Here is a 20,415-nt window from a genome sequence, read left to right as displayed (position 1 = left end):
AGAGAAAGATACTGCACAAGTAGTCACAAGGGTAGTCACTTGGGTGAAATTTGATGTTTTCTGTGAAAAAGCCATCAGATGAATAATGTAAATAAAAATTCTGATGGCTACTGCTGCAGTTGTGGCGTGTGTCATTTCGCGAATGGGACTTTCACATTGAGGGCTTAGGGTTACTTGCAATTGTCAGTATGGTGATCAAATTGCTAGGAATCCTGGTCCTTGGCCATTGTCGATGCTCAGGTAACAAGCTGCGAGGCAAAAGTGCTTGATTGGCTAGGCTAAGCAAATCTGGCCAAGATGAGTGCGTTCCTTGCATCCCGGGCAGCAATGTGGTCGCGTGCTGGTGCCTTCTGGCCTGTGCAGCTTCAGGTGGGTGAGCAGCAGCTTGGTGCTCCTGCTGTTGCTGCTGCTGTTGGTGCTGCTGTTGTTCATGGTTCTGCTGCTGCCATGGCTGGTCTTCGTCCTCATCTGATGTCCAGGAGGAAAGGAAATAAATGGTTCCCATGCTTCTGGTATATGCCTCAGTTGAGGAAGCGCTCAGTGAAGGTGGCGAGAGGGGTTTCCCAGGAGGTCACACTGGAGATGGGTGTCAGGCTCCAAACTTCCACAGCTGTGGTTATGCCTTCTACAAGTTCCCCCAGACCTGAGACTACAAAGTCCTGCCACCTGCAAATGATGGCTGATCAAATCTCTTTAATGGTTGACCTGCAGCTGATAGTCAGCAATCCAATTGTGCTCCCACCAGGTTTCACCGCCGTGTTTCAGAACAGGCGTGTTTCACGTGGGAAAAGGGTTAAAATTGCAAAGGCCTTTCAAAATGGCATTATAGAGGCCATTTAGTGCTTGTTAAGGGCCTTAATGGCCTATCCCGCCTCTTGGAGGCGGGACAGAGATGGGTCCATTAGACACAAATTATTTTAAATTGCTTGGAGGTGGGATGGAGGCGGGGTTCGGCCTGCACGCCAGTTTTTGCAATTTTAACCCCCCACACGCCTCCAATCCTGCCTCCACGGCCCAATGAAAATCCTGCCCAGTGAGTGGGCAGTAAGGTGGCAGATGGAGTATAATGTAGGGAAATGTGAGGTTATTCACTTTGGTAGGAAGAATAGAAAAACAGAATATTTTTTAAATCGTGAGAAACTTTCAAATGTTGATGTTCAGAGAGATTTGGGTGTCCTCGTGCAAGAAACACAGAAAGCTAGCATGCAGGTACAGCAAGCAATAAGGAAGGCAAATGGCATGTTGGCCTTTATTGCAAGGGGGTTGGAGTGTAAGAGTAAGGAAGTCTTGCTACAATTGTACAGGGCCTTGGTGAGACCACACCGCACAGTTTTGGTCTGCTTATCGAAGGAAGGATATACTTGCCTTGGAGGCGGTGCAACAAAGGTTCACTAGATTGACTCCTGGGATGAGAGGGCTGTCCTATGATAAGAGATTGTGTAGAATGGGCCTATACTCTCTGGAGTTTAGAAGAATGAGGGGTGATCTCATTGAAACATACAAGATTCTGAAGGGGATTGACAGGATAGATGCTGAGAGGTTGTTTCCCCTGGCTGGAGTGTCTAGAACTAGGGGGCATAGTCTCAGGAGAAGGGGTAGGCCATTTAAAACTGAGATGAGGAGGAATTTCTTCACTCAGAGGGTTGTGAATCTTTGGAATTCTCTGCCCCAGAGGGCTGTAAATGCTGAGTTTTTGAGTATATTCAAGGCTGAGATAGATAGATTTTTGGACTCTAGGGGAATCAAGGGATATGGAGATCGGGCGGGAAAGTGGAGTTGAGGTCGATGATCAGCCATGATCTTATTGAATGACGGAGCAGGCTTGAGGGGCGGTATGGCCTACTCCTGCTCTTATTTCTTATGTTCTTATGAATGAGGTTCTGCAGCATGATTGTACCTCCGCTTTAAGAACTGGAAAGAGCCTGTGGCAATGATGACTCGTGATTAGGCTGCACCTGAAATTGCTTAGTAACATAAGAACATAAGAAGTAGGAGTAGTAGTAGGCCATACGGCCCCTCGTGCTTTGCGTCTAACGCCACTGAGCTAGGTCATTAATGCTTGATTTAGTGCTCCCATCCTTTATTTGAGCGATGACACTGAATTTTGCATGCAGCGAGATTCATTAGCACCTGGTGTTAAATCTCAAACTTTTCAGAAGTTAGCGCCCATTCCTGGGTGATAATGAATTTCGCTCCCATAGAGTACAAAAGCAAGGAAATTATGCTCAACCTGGTAATGTTGGGAGGGTGCAGTGGATTGGTGACTATGGGAGTGGGTGAGGTATTTTGGGGGAAGGGTTCCTTGAGTCTCAGTAGTGTGGGTGGGGGAGTGGAGAGGTTCTGGGTCTAGGAATGCATAGAATGGTGTACTAGGGTAAGTGAAGAGTGTTGAAGTGTGGCAGTGGTGGGAGGATGGTCTTGGGATGTGGGAGTACTGGGAGGAGGGGATTCCAGGGGTGGAAGTAGTGAGATGGGGATTGGTCGTAATGGATGGGATGCTGGGCTCTGGAAACTTTAGGGAAGGTAGTATGCATGTGGAGGCATTGGTTTCCTTGCTTTGAGCTGAGAGATCTGTTTTATTTATCTAATGTATGTGGGAGCTTAAAATAATAAAATATGGCTCCAGCTAAATGCTGGGAAATCTTTTGGGGAGAACCCCGCTGTTCCTGAGCAAAGGCCTATAGCTTCATTCGCAAATATTACCCATGAACCAGTTTACATTTTTTGAAGTGTTGGCTGTGCTCATGCTACCTTAATCCACTGTGGACTTCAGTACACACTTCAGTACAGTGCTGAGAGACTGCTGCATTGTAAGAGGTGCTGTTTTTTCAGATGAGACATTAAACCAAGGCCTGTTTAGGTGGATGTAAACGATCCCATGGCACTATTTGAAGAACATGGAATTCCCCCAATGTCCTGGCTAACATTCCACCGTCAGCAACACCAAAAGAAAAATGGATTATCTGATCATTCCTTCATTTGTTGTTCATGGGACTGTGCTTTAGTTTGATGCCTGGATTGTGATGGACACTGGTGCACGTAATATCAACATTGTTATTATTTCCCAGGTTATGCTGTTAGTGCCGGACACTTTACTTACCCAAATAGCACAGAAATTGTGGGAGGGGCGCCCCAACAGGAACTGACTGGTCAAGTAAGAATTTTACTTTGTCTTTAAAACGTTCCTTCATGTGCAATGTCTTCAACAAGAGTTCTTCTCCACTCTACTCAGCAATTATAAAATGACACACATGATTGGTATTAGAATATTCTGGAATTTTATATTTGATACAGTTTTAAGTATGTTAGTTTTGCTTCCTTTAGTCCTTTGTGTCCCTCCTATATTCAGTTGGGAGAGCTGAACAATCCAAAAGGGAGAAATCCTAGTAGATGTCAATAATCACTTTAGTCAGTTCACCAGAGGCATATCTACTTGGTGCAAGAAAGCCCCTCTCCCCCCCCCCCCCAACCCCCCCAAACTCAGTCAGTTTCCCCTCTTCTACCTATGTTTTGATTACTTTTCAACCCCATTCAACATGAAAGTCCTAAAATGAGTTGTTGTGCTCTTCACGCCAATATTTGAAAATTATTATTCAAATTTATAATGAACCTTTCAGGCATGAGCAATAGATCGAGGTTGGTATTTGAATGATGAGGCAAGTATATAAGGAGGAGTAATTTCGTGATCAATCTTTATCGATACTGGATGTTGTTGTTTACAAACATAAATTTAAAAGAAATTGGCTCTTCTCACATAACTGTCTCCCTGCTTGCTTTCTACAATTTAATTTGCATGTGTGTGCTGCTGTTATACACTTTCTCTCATTGCGGTCTCTTGTAATTGTCTGTGACTCCTCCCCCCCGCCCCCCCCCCCCCACACACGCACACACACTTGTGTTTTGGAGGTGCATTCAGCATGTGGTGCTTGCTGACAAAAATCAGCATAGACCAGCCACCTCTGCCCCTGGTCCCATTTCTCCCAAGTCTGGCTGCTAATGCAGCAGACCAGGTCCCCTTCTCCATGGAGTTTCTAGTGCTAATAGCAGGGATTGTGGCTTCTGCATATTGTAGGTGAGACTCTTGAATGAGAGTTTCCACCTACAGTATACTGAGGCTGCAATCCCTGCCATTAGCATTAGCAGTAGTACTGAGAAGGATCCAGTATAGAGCATTAGCTAATGTCAGGTAGGAGTAGGATTGAGTAAGCATTGCCAAATGGACAGCAATGAATGGTGGTATGGACAGCAATGAAGGAGGCTGATGCTGGGAGCAGTGCTTTTGGTGGGGAAAGAAGGGGAGTGCCAGCTTGAACTTGTGGTGGGTGGATTTAAACACAAGGATGAGAATTTTTAATTGGAGGTGTTGAGGGACCGGGAGCCACTGTAGGTCAGCAAGGACAGTAAGATGGATGAACGGGATTTGGTGCGGTATCGAATATGGGCACCAGAGTTTTGGATGAGCAGACATTCAGAGCATGGAGGATGGGAGGCTGACAGGAGAGCTTTGGAATATTAGAGTCTGGAGGTGACAAAGGCATGGATGAGGGTTTCAGCAGCAGATGGATTGAGACAGGGATGGGTGATGTTATGGAGGTGGAAGTAGGCAGTCTTTGTGATGGAGAGGATACGAGGTCAAAAGCTTAGCTCTGGCTTCAATAGGATGCTGAGGTTGCGAACATTCTGGTTCAAACTGAGATTGTGGCTGGATGGGGATGGAATTGATATGGATACAGACTTTGTGGTGGGGAGCAAAGGTGATGGCTTCAGCCTTCCCAATGTTTAACTGGAGGAAATTGCGGCTTATCCAAGATTGGATGCCGGACAAGCAGTATGACAGCACTGAGGCAGTGGAGTGGTCGAGAGAGGTAATGGAGGTGTAGTACTGGGTGTCATTAGCATACATGTGGAAGCCAGTTCCCAGCTTTCAGATGATGTCTCCAGGGTGCAACATGTAGATGAGGAGAGGAGGGAGTAAAGTACAAATCCATGGGGGACTCTGGAGGCAATGGTGTGGGGACGAAAGAGAAGCCATTGCTTGAGATGCTCTGGCTTTTATTAGATAGGTAAGAATGGAAGTAAGCGAGGGGATTCCCACTGTGCTGGATGACGGTGGAGAGGCGTTGGAGGAGGATGGTGTGGTCAACAATGTCAAAGGCTGTGGAAGGGGCGAAGAGGGACAATGCATCGCAGTCATAAAAGATATCATTTTTGATTTTCATTAGGGCTGTTTCAATGCTGTGGCAGGGTGGGTGGAAATCTAATTGGAGAGATTTAAATGGAGTTACGCGAAAGATGGCCACAGATTTGGGAGGCGACAAGAAGTTATTTTCATATATCTTTTTTGGTGCTGCTAATGGATAGTGGTGGTGGGTTATGGAGTGTTCTTATTTTTCATATTGTATGCATAAAGTAAAAGTTGTATTCCTTCAAACTATATAGAAAATGAATAGATTTGAAAAAAGAAATGAGGCATTTTTTGTCTAATGGTTGAAATTATTTTGTAGGTTTACATTTTTGAACAACATGGAAAGACTTTGAAAATAATTTTCAAGGCCAAGGGTAAAATGGTATGGCACTCAAGATATTATTTAATTCAGTAATTCTGACAAAGTTGCAGTGTTTCACTTGCTACTTTTGTTTCTGCTTCTAGCTTGGCTCTTACTTTGGCTCATCAGTTTGTGCAGTGGATCTTAATTCAGATGGCCTCTCAGATCTGTTAGTGGGAGCCCCCATGTACAGTACGGTCAGAGAAGAAGGAAGGGTGTATGTTTATTTGAATACAGGATTGGTAAGACTGATGAATTTCTTTTGAACTAATTTATATTTAATAAATATCACATTTCCTAATTCGCTTATTTACATATAGTATTTTTTTTGAAAAGGGAGTGATGAAGGAACTTGCGATGGAGTTAGTTGGAAGAAATTCCTATGCGGCAAGGTTTGGGGACGTAATTGTTGATCTAGGAGACATTGATGATGATGGACATGCAGGTTTGGGACATTTAGAGCCTGTAATTTCAAAATTCTTTCTGAATCAGAAGGCCATTTTACACACCATATCATATCAAGAAGCGCATTGGGACATTTTACTATGTTAAATGCGCTATGATGTAAGAAAAAGGAGACTTACCATCAAGTAACTTTAAAGTAAGCTTTAAGTAACTTATAAACACACTATACACAAGAGAGGTCTTTACCATGCCTCTGGTAGAAGCCTCTTACAATACTGAACAGACCAGTATTTATACCAGTCCAACAGGAAGTGACATTTACAGGAAGTGAGGTATGTACACAGTTCATAGTTCATAGTTCATAGTTCACAGGAAGTGATGACATAACTTCTCGGAAGTTAGCATTTTTATCACATTCTTCCCTCCTGCAGGATTAGGAGGCTGTGGTCTACCTTTTGGTCCGTAGCCGCCGAACAAGGAAGAGTCGCACCCGTTTGGATTCCCGTCGTAGAGGGTCGCTGGTCCGCTTACATGCGGTTGGCCATTGGTCAGAGTCTGTGTGGCCTGGATTGCCCTGTGAAGGGTCGGGGAGATCATGGCTTCGAGTACGAGCCCCAATAGGTTCAAAGTCGGACTGCCTCTGTTCAGAGGGAGGTGCAGAGCTGGTCTGTGGTGGATCAGTACTTTCATGCGCGGTACTGGGAGGGTCGCAACCTTGAGCACGGGGTTCTACCGGCACCAAGCTAGTTGGTGTCCGATCAGGATCCTGGAGAGGGGTACCCGATAGGTCCCAAGAGTTTCCTGGTGAAATGCCATCACCCGATGTCCCACTAGGTCCTGGTGGGCAGGGAGCCAGATCCCGTAATGATACGGTAGATTCTCGGCCGTCGGAATATCGTATGTTTGCATAGGTGGGGTTGGCATCGGTTAGTTCGACCTCGTCTACAAGAGGGTCATTTTTAGACGTCCGAACGTATCTTCGGAGTAATACAGGTCCAGGAGTAGTTAGCCATGACGGGAGTGATGTTCCATGAGATGAGCGACGCTGGAATCCAAAGAACCGCTCATGAGGTGTAGTATTTGTGGCTGTAGAAAGCAGGGACCGTATAGAGTGCAATGCATCCGGAAGCACTGTTTCCCATTGCTGGTCTGGTAGGCCCCGAGATCTTAAAGCGAGACGTACGGAATTCCAGATGATACCGTTATACCTCTCTACCTGCCCATTTCCGATGGGATGGTATGGTGTTGTTTTGCTTGTAGCAATTCCCCGTTCTGAGAGGTAGTCCTTGAGTTCCCTTGACATAAAGGATGGACCCCGATCTGAGTGAATATAAGCCGGCATGCCACAGAGAGAAAATACCTGCTCAAGGCAGCAGATTACTGTGGACGCCAGCATATTGGAGCAGGGGAAGGCAAACGGAAAACGTGAATATTCGTCGATCATGGTGAGCAAATATGTGTTCCGAGTTGAAGAGGGCACTGGGCCCTTAAAATCGATGCTAAGTCGTTGCATCGGTTGGGTTGCATGTATGAGTATACCATCTGAGGGGCGGAAGAACTGAGGTTTTAATTCCGCACAAAGCCGGCATTCTGAGCATATTTTTTTTACATCTCCAGTGGAAAAAGGGAGATTCCGTGATCGTACGAAATGTAGCATGCGCGTAACGCCAGGATGACACAAACCATTGTGGACATCCATGAGAGTGGAGGATGACATAGTGGAGCAGAATGCCCGTGTGAGGGTGTCCGGGGCCACATTCTCCTTGCCAGGCCGATAGAGAATGGTATAACCAAAAGAGGCCAGTTCCATCCTCCAAAGTTGTATTTTATTATTCTTAATTTTGGTTCGTTTTCGATTATCGAGCATGAAGGCGACTGATCGTTGGTCCGTGATCAATGTAAAGTGCTGGCGAGCTAGAAAATGGTTCCACTTCCGTACTGCCTCTATGATGGCTGTGGCTTCTTTCTCAACCGGAGGATAATGTAGCTCGGCACCTTGTAAGGTCCTGGACATAAATGCTACAGGACGACCTTCCTGATTCAGAGTAGCCGAGATCGCCACCTCCGAGGCATCACATTCAACCACGAAAGGGAGATTCTCATCGATGGAGTGAAGAGCCGCTTTCTCCAACTGTTTTTTTGAGAAGGTTAAAGGCTGCAACAGCCGCTGTTCCCAGTGGAAATGATCTAGCATGCAGCAAGGGTTGGATTTTGTCCGAAAAATGAGGAATCCATTTAGCGTAGTATGCAAACAGACCGAGAGCCCGACGTAAAGAAGCCGGATTCTTAGGTGACGGGAGCTCTTGGAGCGGGCGAAGTCTTTCTGGGTCTGGCTTAATGATACCATTGCCTACGCAGTAGCCAAGGATGTTGATGGTCGGTTGCGACTCAACAGATTTGGATTCATTCAGGGTCAAATTACGGCAATGGAGGGCATCCCGAAATTTTTGGAGGTTGGAGTCGTGTTCCTGTTGATCGTGACCTGCAATGGTAATGTTATCAAGATAGGGAAAAGTGTCCCTTAGGTTTTCCTGCTTAACCAGGCCATCCATTGCCCGTTGAAAGACAGCCACTCCATTAGTAACCCCGAATGGGAGGCGACGAAATTGGTACAGCCGTCCATTAGCCTCAAAGGCTGTGTACTGCTTATCTGAGACCTTCAAGGGTAACTGATGATAGGCACTTTTTAAATCGTAAGTTGAGAACACTTTGTATTCGGCCAGTTTATTAACCATATCATCAATGCGTGGCAATGGGTAGGCGTCCAAGTCGGTATATTGATTGATGGTTTGCGAATAATCGATGCATAGTCGCTGTTTGTGAGGTTTTAGAGGGTTCTTGACAATGACGACTTGAGCCCGCCAGGGCGACGAACATGGTTCAATGATATCCTCTGCTAGAAGTCGAGAGATTTCAGCCGCAATAAAAGATTGGTCTCCCTGATTAAAGCGCCGCGATTTTGTTATTATCGGTTGGCATTGAGGCGGAATACTGGCAAATAATGAGGGTTCATCAAGTGAAGCTGCTGATAATGCACAAAATGGTAATTTAGATGGTATATTAGAAATAGTAAGTCCGGGTTTGGATCCACCAAACTCAATGGTGAGTTTCTTATGCTGTTTTTGGAAGTCCAGCCCTAAGAGGAGATCACTACATAAGTCTTTGAGCACTGAAAGTCGGGTGGAGGGATACATACGACCATGAAGCGTCATATCAACAACACAAAAGCCGGAGATTCTGGTATTAAGTGATGACTGGGCCATCGCAATTGCCTGGTCCGATGGGAAGACATGTAGTTTCAATTTTGCAACAATCTGTTCCTTAATGAAACTATCAGTACTTCCTGAGTCAATTAAGGCATCTAAGGTATGCCCTTTAATTGAAATTTTTGTGGCTGCCTGAGACAGGTTCTGTGGGCAAGCAGCTGTAATTGGTGTCGTTGCACAGAGAGTGGCTAAAACTCTCGGTGTGCTTCTTCGGGAGAGAGCTCGAGAGGAAGCTTGATAGGTCCTAGCTGGAGCATCTTGATAGGCCCTAATTGGGGCAGTTCGGTAGGCCTTAGCTGGATTGGCCCTCGTAGAGGCCCTTGATAGGCAAACTTTAGCAAAGTGTCCTTTTTTCCCGCAATAACTGCAGATTGCATTGCGAGCAGGGCAGGTTTTCCTAGGGTGAAAAGCATCTCCACAAAAGAAGCATTCCTTCCTAGATTGCCAAGAGGCTGCTAAAGTGGGGTCGTCCTCCTCTTCTTCATCAGAATTATCAGAATTAGATTCCCCCATGATAGGGTTCACCTGAGACCGCTTGAATTGTCTGGTTGCAGCTACAGCAGCAGATCGAGATCTGGGCAGCTGATAGAGGTCTGCATTTCTCTTTGCCAAATCCAGTGAACAAGCTAGTTCAAAAGCTTTTTGTAGCTCAAGTGTTTTACTTTCTAGTAGACGCTGGCGTATAAATGGAGAGGCAATCCCGCAGATGAAAGCATCACGAATCATTTCTTGGCGGTACAGCTCAGCTGAGGCTGCCTGAAAGTTACAATCTACGCTGAGCCTGCGAAGTTCTTGCAGGAATTCGTCAATTGATTCCCCTGGCCCTTGTCGGGCTGTGGCCAGTAGATGTCTAGCATAGACCTCATTTGGGGTCTTCGCATACAGTTTCTTAAGTGCCCAAATCACCTCTTCGTAATTATCCCAGTCATCAACATATTCGAACACTTTTGGGGTCACATAATTGACAAGTATCTTCAATTTAGCAGGAGCATCCACTTTACATTCATCCAGAAAATTCTCAAAAGTACGATACCAATGCTTCCATACCCTGCCAGCTGCTGGTGTATTCGGGTCCAAGTCCAGACGAATAGGTCTAAGGATTTTCTCCATGATGGGTGGTTCCCTGGATCCTTAACTTCCGAGTTTGACTGAAGGTCTAGTATTTGTCAGTGTAAATACTAAGTTACTTAAATTGATGTAAGAAAAAGGAGACTTACCATCAAGTAACTTTAAAGTAAGCTTTAAGTAACTTATAAACACACTATACACAAGAGAGGTCTTTACCATGCCTCTGGTAGAAGCCTCTTACAATACTGAACAGACCAGTATTTATACCAGTCCAACAGGAAGTGACATTTACAGGAAGTGAGGTATGTACACAGTTCATAGTTCATAGTTCATAGTTCACAGGAAGTGATGACATAACTTCTCGGAAGTTAGCATTTTTATCACACGCTATATGAATGAAAATTGTGGTTGTTATTGTAAAACACTGTGGTCGCAAAACTCCTGCGTCTGGTGGTGCAAAAATACTGTAGTCTGGGTGGGTGGGGGCAGGACCTGGTAATGCCGAGCCATTGGCCCTTTTCCACCTGTCAAACATCCCACCTGAAGAGTGGGGGATCCTCGTAATCTAGCCCACATTTTGGTATTATGACGATATGTAAATATCAAATTATGTATTACCTATCATATGTGTTGAAGGAGTGCCTATACATTGCTGGTTCCAGTGGGCCTGGTGGTTGGGGAGGGCGGGGGGCCGGCGGATGGTGGGTGGAAATTAAAGTTTAAATGCCAGTTTTCCTAAAGAAATTGATCAGAGTGATTTACCTTAAGGAAACTGTCAAATTTCAAATTGTGACATTTTAAAAAGTTTTCTAAGGTGTTTGTTCAGCTCTGTGGGCCCACCTTGGTGTAGTAAGGTGATGCAACAAGTATATTTCTCCCACCCCATCTGAGACAGCTGGTCCAGCAACACCACATGTGGCCCTGGCACTAGTAGTAAAAGCTTCACATGATCTGTAGTAGCATGTTTCCTCCAGCTTTTGTCACTTCCATAAGGAATGTTTACTGACAACTGAGTTGAATTCCATTTAATAGAAAGTAGAGCACCATTTTCTACTTTCTTAAAGGACGTAGGGCCTATGACCAACGTCCGAACAGTCACAGCTGGCTGATGCCCAGTCCTTGCCTACCGCTCTGACACCGCCCATTTTCCAGGGTGAGTTGATTTATATAATTAAAGTGTATGCTTGGACAATTTATGGTTCTGTTGGGTCACTTGCCTCCAGTTGAGGGGGCGAGAAGGGGAAGGAAATTTTTGTGGTACCTTGTCTCAATGTAGCCATGGCTGGTCGTACAGGCTGAATAAATCTTAAAAAAAAGGAATTCAGTAGTTTAAAAAATGTCAAAGTTCACAGAAAATGAGCTCCAGTCATATTATGGTAAAGCCCCTTATAACTAAATTGTGGGTCTTCACTGCATCTGTACAACACATCTGAGCACCAGTAGGTTTTAGTAGGGGGGTCACTGAGCATATCAGGCATATGATAGGTCTCAATCTCCACATCCATTCATGTGGATTACCGCCCATCACATTATCAGCCCCTGGACAAGGAGGTTTACCTTTTAATGGGCTACTTTGACTAAAGCAATGAATTAGTCGCAATGATAAATAGGCTAAAGCATCCAAAGAACACTCATGCGCCCATGTGACTTATAGCCTGAACAAATGAATCATCCTGCCATTGCCTTAAGCTTTGCATCAGGAGCTATGACTACAACAGGTTTGCTGAATTAATCTGCCCAATCCCGAATGAAGTGTCAGGACACATTACAGTTCTAATTAATTTAAGTTTTATTGATCTTCAGCATTTGGTGAAGGTGTGTTCATGAAGGTTTTATGTGACTGGATCCTTTTACGCCACCATAGGAAACGTCAGGCAGCCTGCAGTGTATGCGTATAACAAAGTGATGTGCTTTGTTTACAATGGGCAACACCTTTGTCTACCTCTTGTTACCGCTAATAAAACTGCATTTCTAAAATGTGATGCAAAAGACCACCACATGTGATTTGTTAAAACTGGTTGTAAAGGATGTTTTTACCAGGTTTTTTTTCTGACTAGAGAAATGACAGTGCATTACCTTTTTTTGGTATGCTGTGGTTATTGCATGGAAAATAAACTAATTCAGTTGGAAGCACAAAACATTTGTTTAAAGATCATTAATTGAAAAAAACAATTGTGTGTGAACTAGGTGATTGACCCACACGCATTTGAGTCAAGAGGGTACTGGATTCATTCTGTTTAATTCCATTACAGATGTAGCAATTGGAGCTCCCCAAGAAGAGGATCAACAGGGGGCTATTTACATCTACAATGGCAGCAAGAAGGGGATAGCTTCCACCTTTTCGCAAGTAAGGGATTAAAATTATGGGTCAAGTTTTGAATCAAATTTAATCTTGTCACCATACCATTTCATACCCTTAATGTGCTACAGATGTAGACTTCAACTGTAAGGATACAGTCTTCCATGAATAAAGCAGAACACAAGAAGATGCGTTCTGTTTTCAATAGTGGACAAATTGCATTTCCACAATTGAAACAAAAATCTATGCTGCTCAATCTGGTAACTCCAGTGATGGTGTGCTAGTTTGAGTTTGAGTCCCAGATTTAACTGTCATTGACCCTCAGTGAACAAGTTTGTCATTTGTCAGTTAAGTACCATGCCAGGGTGGGAAAAGATTGCTCTCCGGGATTTTCCACTTCTGTGGACTCTTGGTGCATCTTTGGTGCATCTTGGGAGTTCTGCTTGCCACTAGCATATGCCTCTGACAGTATTTTCTAGGGTTAGGTTATTTTTCCCGGTAGTCCGCCTGGGGAGGGGAGGGTGAGGGTGAGGGATAGCTGAGGCGGGCGTTGAAGGGCTATTGGAGCATAGTGTGGCAGACAGCCTCTGGGGCAACCAAAGAGGGGAAGAAATACTGCAAATGGCAAGGCTGGGGAGTTGAATCGATCACCCAATTTAAAGTTTAAACCTGTTGTTTCATTATTTCATTTTCAAACTTTTACAGCGAATCCCTGGACAGCAGATTAGTAATACCTTGCATGCATTTGGCCAGTCCATATCTGGAGGTATCGATGCGGATGATAATGGCTATTCAGGTAATTTTCAGAATTTTATAAATATATTTTGCAACTCAAAATATTTGGCTTCTCTTTACTCTCACTTAATTCAGTGCTTTTTGATTGAAGAAATGTTATTTGGAAATTTCCAAGATTTGTTGTTTTGAATTTAATGTTGCAGCTGAGCAACAAAAACTTATCAGTAATCTGTTATACATTTTAAAGTCAACTAGAGAGGAGCTACTACTGGATCTGGCTAAGCCACCATAGGAAACATCAGGCGGTTACATACGTGTATCAAAGTGATAAATGGTTTGTTTCCAAGGGGCAACACCTTTGTCACTTTCCCCATGGAAAGGAGGAATTAACGAGCAGGGTGCAGAAACTGCAGCTGATACACCTCTGCACAACAGATAAGAGTTGACTACCTGTTGTTATTGCTAATGAAATTGCATTTCTAAAATGTGATACATAAAACCACCACAATACTCCTGTGATGATCAGATCATCATTAAACATGGGTGAATCGTTTATTGGTGTATTTTTTTATCCTGACCTGACACACATTTTACTCATACCTATTCTTTTAGATTTTCAAAAAGAGGAATGGTAAACACCAGCTTTATAGCTACGTAATTTTATTCTTTTTGATTTATTTGTTCTATGCTTGGATATTTTGGATATTTTGAGGCAAGATTCAGTTTTGGAGGTTAGTTTAAGGTCCTGGGTGTAATTCTTCCAGAGTTATGTTTAGAAGGGCATCTGGCTATTAAATCTACTAAGTTACTGCATAAGGTTTAAATACATGGTCCTGCAATTTCATTGGTCTGGCTGGGCAGAGCCATATCTGGCAGGTGGGAGTAAGATTTTGGGACATTGCCTGGGTTTTCCTTCCTTTGAAGTTCTGTCAGAAATGAGGGCAGGGGAAAGTTGAGCCTACTCTAACGAGTGCCACCATGCAAATGATGGGTTTAGGATTGGTGTCATTTGCATGACCGGGGTGGGCTACAGACATGCCTACCACAATCTGTCCTTGAAAGGCTGAACAGTTGTGGGCCACTCCGCCATATGGCCAACTGAGGCCCTTCCCAGCCAAAGAATCAGCAGCATAAAAAAATCTTCTGCTCCAAAGGTAGCCATTTGCAGATACTGCAAAGCTGGTTGATCGCTGCAGCGATAGATTATCCTCAGCTGGCAAGATTATACGGTTGGATTGGGTGGAATTCCTGGGGTAGCCCAGGAACTCTCACAGGCACAGTCCCTTGACATAGAGGTGGTGGACAGAAAATCTGCACACACCCCTTCCCTACAAGGATCTAAAAAACGGCAGAATCCCGCCAGGACTAGGTTCCATCCCATTTTCTGCTCCCCAATCCAGAAATCCACTGGTTTTCTGCTTTGGCCTGACCAGAATTTTGGAGTATATAGTTCAGTAGAAACTATTACATCTATTGTAGTGTATAAGAAAGTAGATTTCTGTTAAGTGTGAATTTAGTTTCTGATTGCTGAATCTGTATGGAATTTCTGAATGATCGATGAGTTTAGAGCCATTCATTCCTTCCCTTCCGATTAATAATGACCAAATAGTATTTTGGTGAATTTGCCTGAAATCTGATTCCTTGGAGCTAATGACATTCATCAATCTCTTGTTCTTCACAGATGTAGCAGTTGGTGCCTTTATGTCCGATACTGTTGTGTTGCTCAGGTAAGATTGAGTCATTATTATTGTGAAAGATAATTTGGCCAAATGGAAAATAGTGATGCCTAATTAACAAAATATAAAGCAGTGACCTCACACTGCACAATATGCTGTTTGAATTTCAGAAATTAAGCCTATAGATTTTTTGCTTTTGTTGCAGTGTGATGCATGCAGATAGTTTGCAGCAAGCAATAAGTTTGCTGTTCTGCACCACTATATGAGTTTATTTAGTGATGCTGTTTGCTTTCAACACTTTTTTATTCAGGATATAATGCTTCTCAAATACAATGATCTGCTTTTATTCTGTTCATAAAGCTTCTTAAATTTTTGTTGCTGCAAATTATAAAGCACAGTTTCACAAAGGGGAGATCCTGCCTGATCAACCTTCCTGTGTTTTTTGAGGAATTGACATCTCAATTGGACAGTGGAAAGCCCTATGATACAGTGCACAGGGACTTCCAGAAAGCCTTCGATAAAGCCCTGCATGAAATGTAGCTCCTCAAGTTTAGGACAGTGGGTATCATAAGCAAAATTTGGAAGTGGATTGGTTGAAAGAGAGGAGGCAGCAGGTACTAGTGAGAGTGATATCAGGCTCAGAGGCTGCACTAAAGTGCTTAGGGATTGCTGCTGGGCCTCTATTAAACACAGAAACATAGAAGATAGGAGCAGGAGTAGGCCATTCGGCCCTTCGAGCCTGCTCCGCCATTCAACGAGATCATGGCTGATCATCCAAACCCTAGCACCCGGTCCCTACACCGACAGCCATCCCATCTAATCTACATAAATGACCTGGGATTCAGAAATACAATGCAAGCTGGTTAAATTCACAGATGTTTGCAAATTAAGAGGGGGGCACTTGAGTCCAATGAAGCAGCAAAGAATTGCAGAAGGACCCAGACAAAATTTGTAAGTGGACATGTAAGGGGGGCATCTTTTAACTGGTTTATGGTAATTTACCTGGCCAGCAGCCTTTGCCTCTGAGCTCTGACCAATTCCAACCTTTTACCTGGTTTACGGTAATTCACCTGGTCAGCAGCCTTTTTGCTGCTTCACTCTAAACCAATTTACAAACTGCGGTTTCAAATCACTACCCCTCCTTCAGTTCTGAGTGGAGGAACTTATAATTAATAATATTAAAACGGACAAGTGGTTTGGATGAGAGAAAAATCAAGTTTTATTACCTAAATAAACTACAATCAAAAGAATAAACTATACCACACGAACACAGTAATTACAGTAAAACTATATAACGGGGTTGCAGACGGCGAAAACGAGGGATAAAATGGCTCCAATATTACTTAAACAATCTTAGCAATTACCCTTAAATCACCACCCCTAACACCTGCTAGGTTGCCTTGCCGAGGAGTCAGAACACCCTGCTCACCTCTGGTCCCAGGAAGTAAAGAGAGTGATAGCTTCTCAGCAGCTATCTTATATACCTGGTGAGGTCCTGCCGTTCTGCCCTGCAAGGGCTGTGTGCAAAATTCCCGCCCAAAGGGTCCAATACACAAGAGAAAGCTGTGATTGGCTAACTCAGAGTGGTTGGACTGGGTTAATGTGTCTTCCGGAGCTCCCTGGGCTGAAACAAAAGGGAAATACAACTGCTCTATTGTCCAGAATGCTAGGTGATTTAAGCCCATTCAGTTCTTAAACGGTTCCCATTCAAGATACAAAAGTCTCTTCTGCAGTTTAGATGTATCCACTCGATATATAAACAAATGCTAATAGCATTCAATTGCTTTGTAAACAAAGCATTGTCCTGTGGTAACGTTTTGGAAACAGGCATTGATTGTCCTGCTGCAGGGGGGGTGGGGACACCCCTTTGATTGGCAGCTCCATTGAACCTTACTTCCAGACACAGAAAGCTGCTTTCCAAGTCCCTTTGTCTTCGGCCATGTGGTATGACAGCCATTTTTATCCCATGAAATTTAAAAGCACAATGCCCAGGGATTCTTTAATCAAAAAAATTAATCTTCAGAACTGTAAATTATTGCGAATTCTTACAGTCCGCCCTTGGATACTTCCAGCTTGCTTGTGGTATCCTCTTGAAGAAATGAGCAATAATTTCTGACCCCTCACAAACAACCATCCCCTGTATTTACCTAATAGCTATCTGCCACTGATCCCCGTCCCGTCTATACCCCTTAAATTCAAGAAAAAAAACCATGGTACGGTAGGCATCTTACAGATACTTCAGTTTTCAATACGGGGTCTCATACCCCTACACGCTTGTAAAATTATACAATGTAAACCAAATTTACAAACACCTTTTTCATTATAACTTATTACAGGAAACTTTGTGCTATCCGGCACCCATGGGACTGAGCTGCTGCCATTGCCTCAAAACTTCCGGATAGACCAGCGTCAATGTTATCAGATACGGAGCTTTTTATCTCTGTATCTGACAACAAAGACTGTTGCTTAGCAACAGCTTGTCAACACTCGGCCCGTACCTTGGAAGCGTCTCTGAAGCTGTTGCTAAGCTACAAAGACGCTTTCCAGAGCCTGGCTGTTTTTATTAAAAAAAAAAAAAAAAAAAAAAATGCTAGGGGATGCTAGGGGAAAAAAAACCTAACAAACACGGCTGCTGATTTCTGCCATTAGCTCAAAGTTGCCGGACATTCAACCTCCGGATAGCACAAAGTTTCCTGTACAAAATGTAATCAAAATGATCCCAAGCATGGAGAGGGTCCTACGCCTCTGCTCAACTTGGAGTTGTCACAAAATGATCCCAAGCATGGAGAGGATCCTACGCCTCTGCTCAACTTGGGGCTGTAACACAAGATACAAAAAAACATTAAACATTTGCAACAACATGCTTAAATAAAACCCTGACCATCACGTGCCGATGATGGGTCGCGAAATTCGAGTGGGTATTGCTCCTCCCACCCGGGCAGTAAAAGTACCTTCCACCCCCCTTTGATCGTCTTAAACTTTAAAACAGGCAGAATGGATTTACAGACCAGCCTGCTCTGCCAGCCCCAAGCCATTCCCTTGTCCATTTGTGGAGGCGGGGTACCCCTCCTGTTTAAAATATACCTTAGCACAGACCGAGACCGGGGAGCATGGGATCGTGACTCCCAGTCCCTCCCCCTCCCATCTTCCCTTGACTGGCTGCAGAAAATGATGGGTGCCTGTGTGGCGGCTCTCCCTGGCCCCACCCAGATCCGGCCACACACTCATCCTTCCCAGCCACACTTGCCCTCTTTGCCCGTGGGCCCCCGGGTGAGTTCCTCCCTCCCCCGACTGCACCCACGCGACTCTTGGGTCTCCCCCTCCCTATACGATCTTTCCCGGGCCATCACCACCCACCCCCGAGGAACGCGCCCCTATCACAAGGCGCCCGCGCTTCCCCATCGTGACTCCTCAACAGCGAGGTCTCCCGCAAGTGAACTTCGGTCAGGATAGTGCTGGGTTGGGGGCCGTGCCCCACCCAGCTGGGGCCATCTCCTCCCCGTAGGAGGAGTAGGCAAGTTCCTCCGGACCCTGTCCGGTTTTTCCCGAAGATCGCTGCGGGGTCTCCTGGATTCGTCCAGTGGCGAGGTGATCCCCAACATTCTGTCTCCATATCTTCATTCGATGCCCAGCTCGGGCTGGGCGAACATGGCTGCTTCATTTTCCAATCTCCTGCAAAACTTAAAAGGACATGCAGCCAGGTCTCACTGACCTGCTGCCTTAGGTGGAGACATGGTCGGGTCCCTTGACCTCGGACCAAAATGCAAACATTTGGCACACATGTAAACTTAAACTCTTTAAACTTAAACTTAAAACTAGTTATATCAACAAAACTTAAAATACACCTTAAAAGCACGCTATATGCACACCAAAGCTATAATACAAATGCTGCCCATCTCCGGACGGCCAGGCTAATCTCTGGCACTGTCGCAGATTGCTGCTGGCTGCAGCAAAGCTGGACTGCCTCCTGTCTCCGGCCCCTCGCAGCTTATGGCTGTTGAGTGGGGGCCTCTGTTCTCTGGCTTCTCCCTGGCTCGGGAGACCGCCCTACTCCACTGTAAAGTGGGTGACCATGCTTTCTTAGGCTGGGGCACCCGCTGAGACCTTCTGAGGGGTGTCTCTATGGGGGAAACTTTGGCTGGCGGACCCTGAGCTTGGGTCACCGCCCCAGCTGGCTGCAAACCTTCTCCCCCATGTCCAAATAGCCCGCACTGTATAATGTACCTGGCAGCCTGCTGGTGCAAATCTCTCTCTGGGTTTGTCTGCTCTTCCCTGCCCACTCCTGTGCTGGGGGCAGGTATACTCTCACCACCCGCTGCTGGTGGCTGGAAATTTTCCTCCCCATGTTTAAAACCTGGTGTCAGCTCCCTCCCTTTGTCTCCTGCAAGAGGGGTTGCTATCCCTGCCCCCCCCCCCCCCCCCAGGGTCCCACATCATGGGGGGGGACCACTCTAGAAGCTGGCTGAGAAGCTGGTCCCTTTAAACAGGCCACAGTGCCTGTCTTTACAGGCGGTGAACTTGAACTTGCATGGGCAGCAAACTCATGTTCCCTCACCCAGGTGGCTTTAACTGGGGAATTTTGGACCTGCCTTTTTTCTGGGGCCAAAACTATCCCCTGTGTGCCTCCCTTGTCCTGGATTTCTGCCACTGGACCTGCTCTACAGGGGTCCCAGAACTCTCCTTCCCTGTTCCCTGGCTTAAACAGCTTACTCTGAACATGAATGGCTCCTCCCCTCACGCAAGCCACAGTGCATGCCTGTGAACTCGAACTTGCTGTGGGCTGAGGATTCCTATTCTCAGGCTCACTCCTCACAGGCGGACCGTACCTCCGTTGTTGGAGGGGGTACACTGGTCCTGGTCCCCGCCTGCCTAGCGGGACCTGCTGGTGTTCTCCTACCACCCCATTGTCCACCCCTCCTCGCTGCCAGAGCTCCTCAACACTCGGAGCTGTGGGCTGCGGTCTTGGGGTCTCTAATTCCCAATCCAGCACCTTTCTGGGTGCTGCCTGTGGGATGGTTCTACTTGGGCTGCCAGTAAAGTCCAGCTGACCTGCCTTCGGGCTGATCAGACAAATCATCCCCTTTGATGCATTTAAAGCCATGTTAAGGCTTTCTATCTCTGCCCTACAGGGGCCATGACCTGCTTCCACAAACATTAGGGCGCAGGCCAGCTTATAAGCTGCCTTTACTTCCCTAAACTTCTCCTCCTGCCCTGTCTCTTCTGAGGTGAGGCGGGCATTCTCTTCCCGCAGTCTCATCTCGCTCCTCTTTACTCCTATAATTTGGTACTTTAGGAATTCTATCTCGTTCCTTGCATGGCTTTTTCCCTCGCTAGCTTCTTGGGTGAGGTGTGCGATTTCCTCCTGTAGCCTCATCTCTCTGTCCCTTGCCTCTGTGACTTCCTGCACAAGGCGCTCTATA

The 20,415-nt window shown here is 45.4% G+C and overlaps 1 protein-coding gene across 1 annotated transcript in view; it reads left to right on the top strand.

Moving 5' to 3' along the window:
* The window catches only part of itga4 (integrin alpha 4), a 198,921-nt gene that overhangs the window by 53,263 nt on the left and 125,243 nt on the right, over positions 1-20,415 (top strand). The window contains exons 7-13 of the mRNA XM_085985973.1: positions 3,069-3,154; positions 5,505-5,567; positions 5,651-5,788; positions 5,883-5,991; positions 12,538-12,632; positions 13,290-13,380; positions 15,001-15,046. Of these exons, the coding sequence (XP_085842099.1) occupies positions 3,069-3,154; positions 5,505-5,567; positions 5,651-5,788; positions 5,883-5,991; positions 12,538-12,632; positions 13,290-13,380; positions 15,001-15,046 (628 nt within the window). The remainder of the gene's footprint in view (positions 1-3,068; positions 3,155-5,504; positions 5,568-5,650; positions 5,789-5,882; positions 5,992-12,537; positions 12,633-13,289; positions 13,381-15,000; positions 15,047-20,415) is intronic.

The sequence above is a fragment of the Somniosus microcephalus genome, chromosome 4 (genome assembly GCF_052327205.1).
Source record: "Somniosus microcephalus isolate GS21.2 chromosome 4, FLI_Smic_1.0, whole genome shotgun sequence".
Taxonomy (NCBI): Eukaryota; Metazoa; Chordata; class Chondrichthyes; order Squaliformes; family Somniosidae; genus Somniosus; species Somniosus microcephalus.
The sequence above is the reverse complement of the archived record's forward strand: the minus strand, read 5'-3'. Positions and strand labels throughout refer to the sequence as shown.